Raw genomic sequence first — 10,600 nt, forward strand, 5'->3', positions numbered from 1 at the left:
AAAAAGGTTTTCTTCAGGAACTTTAATGTCGTTTCTAGAGTTATGGTAAAGCTTATTTTTCAGTATGTTCTATTTATACACCGGAGCTGGCGTGCCTTCGGCTGTTATTTCACCCAGTAGTCCAGGAAGGGAGGGGTCTAATGTTATCAATGACGAAAACTCATTCTTAGATTCGAGCATTCCATTGACCGAAAAAATATGAAAAAAATTCGGAAGTGATAAGAGAAAAGAGTGAGGTATTTGATGTCTATCTTGGAAAAGTTTGACGTAATCGGAACAGTTGCAATAATCTTGGGAGTGGTTATTCTGAAAAAAGTTAGTCAGCTAAAAATAATTTGAGGTGTGGTTGGTTTCTGAACTGTTCGAGGAACTTGAAATCGCCAGATGGATTGAATAGCATGATTTCTGAAATTGAACAACTGAGGACAGTTGGATATTCATTTCTGGGAGTACGCAGCTTTGAGGGTACTCCATTTTTAATCGCCTTTTTCTGATGCTCCTACAAATCAAAAAGAGTAATAAAACTTCCTTTTTCCTCACTTTTTCAGAACTTTGCGGGAGAATCTGAGCTCGAAAAAATAATTTGAAACTCACCTAATAACTTTAACCTTATTGTTCGTTCGAGAAACGTGTTTCAACAAATCTTATTTTTTCAAATGTGCTATTCGAACTGCTTGACCTTTGCAGAACATTGTTCGACCAAGTATCGCTCGTTCTGATCCATCATTCGAAGATGTTCCAAAAAAGACTCGTGACCATTTGTAGCTGTTTGATACTCAAATGGCAACAAAAAGCAGACATTTCTGATGTGATGTCAGACAAGAAAAAACAAGTCTCACATTAAAAGTGTTCCCAAAGGATTAGTGAGATATTATATTTCCATTATTATGTGCATTTGATTTTAAAAGAAACAAAGAACAAAGTTAGTCGTAGTATTCATTTACAAATGTTTTAACGGGGGATATCTTTAAATTTTAAAAACGACAAAGAGAGATAAAGAGATGACCCGCGTTTTGGTCAACAAGTCATTAAAATATGCTAGAGAAACAAGAAAAGAATAAAGATTTGAATAGATTGGGACAGTTGAAATTGTACTTTGTACACACATCGAGTGTAGTGATATCGTCGGGATGAATTGTATCTACTGATCGTATTATTCGGTCAAAACAAATTAGTAATAATTTATAGCTTTAAAAAGTGATCCCGGTTACAGATTCTGAGCAATTTTCGGGATGTGTCGTGGACGGGAAGAATTAAAGAGCGTCTATGGGTAAAAGTGAAAATGAGATATGAACAGAAAGATCGAATTGGTTAATTCTATTAGCATTCTTCGGATGCTCCTAACACTGGCTCTTCTTGGTTTTTCGCCTTCATTTTTTGGCGCATCTGAGCACGCATTTCCGCTCTCCTCTGCTCGGCAAGTGCTTTCTGAAAATATGCATTTTTGTTTTAATTTTTCTCTCAATTAGCCTATACGATTGGTTCTAGTAACCTCTATTTCAACAGCTCCCAATATTTTTATTTACTAAAATAATATTTGTGTACATTCTTTCTAGAAAATTCCAAAATCTCATATACGACTACATTCCCACGAATGACAAGAAAACAAATTTACCTGCTCAGCTAACTTTTTCTTGGTTTCTTCTGATACGATTGGAGTAACTTTCTTCGTTATCAAAAGCCTTGGTTTTGTTGTTTTAACTGTAGTATCGGCAACATCTACTTCTTCTTCGACAGCACTCGGATCCCAATTAGCCGCTCGATACTTCTCAACTTTTGTGAACTCTTTCATGATTCCCTTCAACTCCATATCGATTGTCATCCAGAAACCCTCCAAGTCTTGAACGGTCACTGGCATTGGATCGTCTGCAATTGGATTCTGGAAATTAATCTCATTACCACTTGTTCCATAAAATGCAATAAAGACATACAATGTTCTTTTCTATCAATTCGTTGAATTTCGAGAACTTTTTTCTGACCAAAAGATGCGCGTTTCCGTGTGCTGCTCGCAAAGATTCCTGACACTTTTCAGGGAAATCGTCAGCATGTTCAAGATCTTTGCTCGCTACATCCATCTTCGCTTTTAAATCTGCCTTCACTTTATCGTGAAGACGTCTGAACTCATGTGCATCTGATGGTGTTGATGTTGTCACTTCCTGTTCATCTTCTTTAGTGTCTTTCAGAATTTCAACATTCCGTTTCGAACTTGCAGGTGATGATCCGGAGATTCCACTGTCAGATTCTGCATCTGTTGTCGATATTTTCAAATTCGATTCTTCAACACTTTTTTCCTCGTCATTTCCATTAGCATCCTTTTTCAGATCGATCTCATCGAACACCTGAAACATCCCATTCAAAAACTGATACTATATTCTTACCAATAAAACCAAACGTATTTTTTCTTCAATACTTACCGGCTGCTGGTTAATAATAAACTTGTGTGGTTCAATGTTCTCTACACCATCTTTTTCATTCTTATGAGCACTACAAAGATCCAACTGATCGAATTTACTTATAAGATCTCTTATAGGTTGGGGCGTCGAGACATGGTTGCCCATCTCGTTTTGAAGAAGAGAGTTTAGTCGATTGTTATGTTGTGGAGGGATCGGTGTGAGACTGCAAAATGATCGAGATTAATGAAACTGGTTACCGCTTGAAAATAATGAAAGTTCACATTTGTGACGTTTCATAAAATAGGTTTGATGAGCCAATTAATAGAATTTTTCGAAAAATAAACTCTCATTTTTATCAGTGAATGTCGTAGCGACGTTAAAAAATGAAGTGATTCGTACTGGAGAAGGAGGAGTAGGAGGAGAAAGAAAGTCAAAAGAGAAAATGAGAGAAAATATCGGGAGAGAAAAGAAACGACAACAGGCGGTATGGTGATGGTGGTAGTAGTGGTCATCGAGAAAATGTATCCATCACTGACATATTATGATACATTTCTCCAGGTAAACGCCTTGTGTCGTCTCCTACTACCGCCTGGAGGAAGTCAACACAACAAGAAATAGACGGGAGCGGAACCGAAAAGCGCGAGAACGAGGTGAAGAAAAATGGGAAAAGGGCAAACACACGGGCACGCTTATCATGAAAAGGAACGAGAGAAAGGCTAACCGAAATCGTGCTTGCGATTAGAGGATATCCTCTATGACTTTCTGAGTATCCGGAGAAAGAAAAAGAAAAATATGAAAGAGAAAAAGTAATATTTGGGAGAAGACGGAAACAATATGAACGTTGGTACCTCCACTCCCTGGTCACTAACTGTAGGTCATCAAAAGAATCGCAAGCAATGAAAGGACGGTCGAATGATTTCACAAAGCGTTTGGGTTGATATTTGTATTAACAAACATACACCCAAATGCAAACACAACATGGCCCTCTGGCTGACCAACATAGTTATTAATCTGGCGGGTATAATCCTATTGTAGAAGTGAAAATTCGGACAACTTTTCGGGAAGAAAAGAAAAGAAATTTAACAATGGCCCAAGCAGGAAATCTGTTGAGATTAGCATCTAGATCGGTTCGATTTGAAGAATAAAGAGGAGGTCAGCTACCGATTCGGTTGTCGGATTAAGTGCCCGTCGTGGTTATCGAAATAATAATCATAAATTAATAGAGAATGAGAAATAGCGATTATAATGAACTATGAGAAAGGCGGAATTCAATTCTTGTAAGATTTGGATATCGTCGGAATTGACTTGGAGGTAGGGATGTTGCGGGCGGCCTTCGCCTTCACGCTGCGCCAGCTTCATTTCCCAATAAGGCGAAAAATACCGCATTCATTTCCAAGACAGGCGATTTTCGCCTGTTTAGTTTTTTTCTCGCAGGTTTTCATTACCGCTTTTCATTTTTTGGCAAGCATTTTTTACGCTTTTTGAAATTAATTTCTACACAAAATTAGAAAAAAATAGCATTTTTTTACCACTGGGAAATGAAACGCGTCAAAAATTTACGTTTTAAAATCAGGCGAAGGCGGCCTTCGCCGGAAATGAAAAAGGCGAAGGCCGCCTTCGCCTGAAATTGAAGCGGCAAATATCGCCGTCGGCGAAAATGAAAAAGGCGAAGGTTACCGTAAAACGCATTTTTAACATCCCTACTTGGAGGAGTGGATCGACTACTGAAATATGACCATCTGGCGGAAAGAAAAGGTCGAAACATTGGTTAAACTCGGAATTAATTCATCTGTCAGTGAGGGAAACGATTGTATTGTATATGGGGATAGAATCGAGTCAATGCAGCAAGGCCAACCCAAACAGCATATTCTATTCGTAGACAAATGGATTTATAGGAATTATTCAATTGCTTCGTTTCGAATCAAATGGAAGACGATGAAGACAACCAGTAGGAAGCAGAGATAGGAGAAAGTGAGGGAATGGAAAAAAGATGAGAAGAAGGAAAAGCAAAAATGAGTGGTGATGAGAGGGAGAACAGTGACAAAAACATAAGGCAGCTACTGTACGAACTGGAGGGCAAGGTTGAAAATGTCACACTAAGTTGAAGAAGGTAATGTGAAAATGAGAGTGACCATTGGAAACCTTTTTTAATGTTTCAAACTAGTAAACGGTAACATTCTAGAATTGAAAAAAAGATTCACCGAGTAGAAAAACGATTTCGCAAGTCTCACATTGACGTACTGTTGTAAAAATACTATCATTGACCAGATGTTAAACAAGAACACGCTGAGTCTAACAGGTGTTCATCGGAGAAGACTGAACGAAAAAATGGAGAATGGAACACCCGGGTACCAAACGCGGCTGTTCGAATTTATGGAAAGGTTTAGTTATGTTTGTACACATTGATGTGGAACAACCATCCTAAATTTATATGAAACTGAACGACAAATTTTGGATTGGTGACGATTCAAGCTTGACCTTTTTCATAAATAAAAGAAGAGGGTAGAAAGGAGGAGAAGGTCCTTGTGTCACCAACCAAGAGGGCAATTCTGTTCTGAAGATGAATAATTAGAGTGACACATGGGGTAACAGAGGGCTCTTGAACAACATGGAGACATATAAGAAAGAAATAGCAAAAGAATGATGGAAAAAGAAGATGAAGAAGAAACGAGAAATCGGATATGGTCCGAGAAAAGAAGAGTAGTCTTGCATGTTTCGAGAAGATGACACATGTCATAAAAAAACCAGGCTGGTGGACACGCACGATCGGATGAAAAAAGATTGTACAACTGTTACGGTGAGGCGTTGAATTGTCACACTAATCCTCAAATTCGTAACGAAAAATGGAACTGGTTTATTCTAACACACAAAATCCACAAGTTTCAAGAATACAGCTTCTACATGCTTCTGAAGGCATTCGCTCCATGCTTCGCGGGCATGCAATTATGGTCACACCCATTGAAAGCTGCCGCTCTCTCAGCAACCAAGTAGGTGGAAACCCAAAGTATACAAAAAAGGCAGTAGAGTAATGCGAGGGTGGCGAAAAAGGCGGTCAACCGGCGGGTAATTGTGTCTCAGGGACCCACCCTGTTCGCTTCGTGTGTTCGCACTTGTGCGCCAATCTGTCATCGTCGCGACATCTTCGTCCGGAGACAAACACACCCACCATGTCACAATAAGTGCAGTATCTCTGTATCTTTCTCTCTGTCTCGTTCTCTCTATCTCTTTTCAATTAATACCGCTTATCAAATTACATTTGATACTGCGGTAACCGAACGCTCCCCCGATTCGCCAACTGTGATACCGTATGTCTTGGGCAAAAAGTATAAGTATGCGAACGAAAATGATTAAATGAAAGGAAGCGATGAGGAAAAAGGCAGAAGTTAAACAACAAACCATTCAATTTCTGAAGTCTTTGATTCGCTAGACTTCGTGGTTGTCAATGGACTACCGAATCCAGGCGCCGGTTTTCGTTCTTGTGGATGGTTGAACATTTTTGACCGTCTGCAATTACATTTATTAAGTTATAAGGACGCAATCTTTCAATTATCATTCGTAAAGTTTAATTAGTTTCAATTTCGGCAAACTCATAGACTCGCTTTTAGTTATGAAAAACTACAGTGGACTATTCATTTCGAAATTGTAAAGCGGATCTTGAAACTTTAAACAAGACCAAGCTTTTTTTTAAAAATGAAACGTGGCAACTCGTGTATTGAATTTATTATTACCTTTCAACAATACTCTCTCCCATAACCATTGGAGCTTTAGGTGTCAGATCGGCTTTCGGAGATCTGAAATTTCAAAATTTCATAAGTTTTTGCAATAACTAGAAACTCAACCTGGTGTACCCGTTTAAAGCACATGAAATTCTCAAATAACTCGGTGTTCGGTTAACTTCAGGAAAATCGGTAATAGCAGAAGATAAATCATTTTCGGACATGAATGCTCGTGGAGATTTTTCATTGAACCCGAATGGTTCATTGAGAGGAACACTCTTCTAAAAAAAGCACGAGTGCAGATTCATTGCAGCTGCTGTTACTTACATGGCTGTCACGAGAGGTCACAAAACGTAAATCCGTCTCTGACTGCGCTCCGGTCGGTATTCCTGAAGAGACCAAAATTCTGTTTGGTTTCGAGGAAGTAATGGCATGGAGGTCATGTTCAGACGTTGTTTTGGCTGCAATCACATTGCTTTACTATACAAACATAGAATACAACGTGATGAGTTATGTTGTTTTGTTTAGTAATGCATGAATCAGCGGATGTAGGATAGAAAGAGGTTGTATGGAATGAGTGAGGGGCCCAGCTTACCGGTAAGACTACTTCTCGATGTATTGAGACAGTCAGAGGAGGCGTCTTTAGACGATCGCGATGCTGACTGCAATGAAAAGTTTCATTAAATTTCTTTGATTAATTGTGTGAATAGGAAAGCAATTTTTCAAAAGGTCTTGTCTACTTTCCTTCAAATATTCTTCTTTCTACTGTTTTTCAGCATACCTTGAACCTTCCAGTTGAACGAAAAGTCGTGAATCTGTTAAGTAAACGTCGAGCGGGAGACATTCTGGCTTCTTCAGCCAAAAAAGCCTCTGATGTTTCTGGAACTTAAGGATTGTTTTCGATTGGGTAAGTTAATGGTTGAATACCTCGATGGGATGTCTCTGAACTCCGACGGTCGCTCACTGATTTGATGTTACCATCGCTTTTCGAAGAAGGAACTATTTTTGCAACTTCATGTTGATTAGCGCTAAACAAATTAAAATCGGATTACGATTCATTTCCTTCACTGCTGTTGTGTTTCTATATGAACACGCGGATTTTACTCACTCCTTCTTTCTGTCGATGTCAACACCGCGACTTTTGCTTCGACTCAATCGACCCAAAAAGCTGCCAATAACTGTCTTTTTTGGTTTACTTCTAGACTCCCTATCCGACATAGCTTAAGCAACTACAAAGTTGTTTTTAATGAGAAATGATGAAATTTAGCATAGAAGTATGATAGATTCTCGCGAAGAAACAAGAAAAGACTCGAAAAAGAAGCTGTAAGATAATAAAGAAGTTCATAAAATGTTTTATTACTGTCTTTTATATTCTTTTTCAACAAAAACGAAGGAAGCAGACTTATTTAACATACGGGACAATGAAGAAGACTGGGAGCAGCGGTCGATTTAATAGGCATAACGTACTTCGAAGGGGGAGAGAGTAACAATTGAAAAAAACATCAAACATCTTCTAGCTCAGCCATATGAATAAAAACAAAAGAGGGATAAGAAGAATGTACACATTTGAGGTTCAGGGGAAAAGGGAGTTCTGTCGTAAATAGACGACGATTGTGTGTGTACGCTTGTACGAAAGAGAATGGGATGTATGAATAAGGGTCGAACATAAATGAACAAGTTTTGCATTTTAAATAAAAGTGTTGACCTGTCACAAAAGCGTGGGAAGAAGTTGAGGTTTCTACAGAGAAATAGAGAATAACATCGAGAGAAAATGGAATGAAGAAAATGAGTCAGAATGCATAAGAATCGGAGATGTTTTTACTGATTTAATCGCTGTCAGATGAAGACGATCCGTCATTATTCTTACCGTCTTTTTCATCATCACTATCATCGTCAGCATCTTCTTCTGGTTCTTCTGTTTTCGGTTTTTTCGCTGATGGACCGTCCGAATCATCTGAAATCGCTGACTCCTCACGTGCCTCTGCTTCACGCTTTCTTTGTCTCTCCTTAAATTATGTTCGTTGATTGATAATGAAAAGCTAGTGAACGTACCTTCCACTCCTTTCTCCTTTTATCCATTTCGGCTTCTGCTTCTTCTCTCATGTCAGGTACCATATCAGAGGTACCAATGATGTGTTTTGTGAGAAACTTGGTCATTCCAAAACCTTTTATGCGATTTTTATTGAAAATTGACTTCAAAACATCATCACAAAGGATGAATTGTCCGTTCTTCGGATCTTTCAGATTTTTCTCTTTAATATAGTCCCACAAAACTTTAACGACATCGCAACGCTTCATCCACTGGTCTTTAGTGATTTGCTGCAACTCCGTGCTGATGTAACAAAGTTTGGTCATTGGACCAAACTTTCCAGAATTGTCAGCATTTGGATCCTTGACCTTGTTTTTCTTGCTATTCGCATATCTTCCGCCACCAGATGTATAGCGAATTTGTTTCAATGCATCAGATGCTGCTGCACGTCTCGATGATTTGATAGTAGTTGCCATATCAGACTGAACTCGTGGAGCCGAATTTTTCGATGATTTCTTGATTACTGCATCATCGACTCCACTATCTGAGTCTGAATCGTCCTCTTTTGCTGACTTCTTTTGTTTCTGTGGTTTTTCTGGTTTTGTCTCCTCCACTTCCTCCTTGACTTCCTTTTTCACCACTTTTTCTTTTTCTTCTGGGATTTCAGTTTTCAGTTTCTTTTTTTTCTCCTTTTCGTGATCACTGTCATTGTCGCTGTCCGATCCGCTCTCATCAGAACTATCTTTTTCCTGATTCCTCTTTTTGATTTCTTCGATAACCATTTCTTTCAGCTGGGACTTATACGAATCAAAATTAGTATTGAAACGATTCTGAAAGTTTTTTAAATTGTCTTTGTTTTTCCAAACAAAATTTGAACCCTCACATTCATGTGTCTTATTATATCTGCAACTGTGAGATCATCGAATCCAGGCTTGCGGACCAATAGTGCGATTTCCTCTTCGGCAGCCTGAAACAGAATAACAATAAAATTTCGACAGAGTCTAAATACCTCCTTATCCATCGGGAAAGAAGTAATAGGTTCCTCAGTCGCCATAATACGTACTGTCTTGTCAAGTTTGATTTAGCCCAATTGCGATCTGCAAGTAAGAAAAATCAATAAATCATTGTTTAATGACATTATTATTTAATAAATAGGAGCGATTACATTTAGTATGTCATGCGGTGTTCGTGCTTCTAACCTAAGATCTAATTAGCCTTTTCTATGAAGTACTTGGAAAACATGCTTGAATTATATTCCAATTTTTGAAAGGCCCGCCTTCAAAACACGGCAAAGAGGGATGAATGAAGAAAAGGGGCTACGGTCGAATTCAATGTGTGCACCGTGTTTGCGGACTCTGCGTACCGTATCTCAAATCCCACGGTGATTTTGCGGTGCACTCTCGTTACCAAACAGTTTCATCGTAGAACTGACTCGTTACCAAACTGTTGCATCGTGGAACCGTTTTCAACTGGAGCGCGATTGCTTACTTGGCCCCTTACGGCTTATTGCGCGAATAAAATGTTGCCTTTTCATGAAAAATATGTTCTATTTAGCTTTATTATACTATACAATGAACAAAAACTAAAACTTATTCACGCAAAAAGCCGTAAGGGGCCAAGTAAGCAATCGCGCTCCAGTTGAAAACGGTTCCACGATGCAACAGTTTGGTAACGAGTCAGTTCTACGATGAAACTGTTTGGTAACGAGAGTGCACCGATTTTGCCGGAACCACTTGGTTAGATTTCTAGACCATCACATTGGCGGCCGCGACCAAACCCGCTCCAATGCTCCGTTGAAATTTCTAGACCCTCAACTTTGTCTTGAATTTTCTAAAAATTTACTTAAAATTTCCCCAAATTGTCTTTCGGTTTCCCTAAAGAAAATAATGAAGAATTTTTAACAATAAGTCTCATGCTATACTGTCCTCAGTTTCATAGTTTAATCGGCCATTTACTTTACTTGACATTCGATACAGTGTAAAAAATTATTCCATGTTTCAAACGCGCTCTTTCTGCATGCACGAGAGAAAAGAGACGCAGAAAAAACAAGTGCCGCAGCTGCAAAAACCGCGTGCCAAGCTTGCATCCAGACTCCGCCCATTTTATTTTCCACTGCGGCCGAACTTTTTTGAGCGCTACCCACTAGCTGGTTCCGAAAAAATCACCGTGAAATCCCTAATTTTTGCCTCCAATTTTCTTTTTAGTCTTCTCTTGATGCGTTTAAGATCGAAATACTTTAATATCTTGCGAACTGGTGTGTTGAACAATTTAAAAATAACGATATATCGTGATTATATTTAATAAATGATTAGTTTTAAAGTGAAATTATGGTTGTTCTCAAATTGCGAAACTCAGCGCAATACAGTGCTTATTGCTCATGACTATCGAAACATTTCAACAGCACTTTCCTTCAATTTTGATACGAAACCTACCGCTTCAGAAATTAATTATTTGATTTATAG

The 10,600-nt window shown here is 38.6% G+C and overlaps 1 protein-coding gene across 1 annotated transcript; it reads right to left on the bottom strand.

Moving 5' to 3' along the window:
• Window positions 1–1,320: 1,320 nt before the first annotated feature.
• On the bottom strand, window positions 1,321–9,192 carry GCK72_010537 (uncharacterized protein; the record flags this gene model as incomplete). Its single annotated transcript, XM_003111012.2, has 16 exons — window positions 1,321–1,428; window positions 1,616–1,879; window positions 1,932–2,339; window positions 2,415–2,616; window positions 5,790–5,897; window positions 6,122–6,184; window positions 6,233–6,390; window positions 6,437–6,570; window positions 6,705–6,771; window positions 6,891–6,988; window positions 7,037–7,137; window positions 7,218–7,329; window positions 7,977–8,115; window positions 8,162–8,968; window positions 9,022–9,105; window positions 9,148–9,192. 16 exons carry the CDS (start codon window positions 9,190–9,192, stop codon window positions 1,321–1,323), a joined length of 2,898 nt encoding a protein of 965 aa, XP_003111060.2.
• Window positions 9,193–10,600: the final 1,408 nt, after the last annotated feature.

The sequence above is a fragment of the Caenorhabditis remanei genome, chromosome III (assembly GCF_010183535.1).
Source record: "Caenorhabditis remanei strain PX506 chromosome III, whole genome shotgun sequence".
NCBI lineage: Eukaryota > Metazoa > Nematoda > Chromadorea > Rhabditida > Rhabditidae > Caenorhabditis > Caenorhabditis remanei.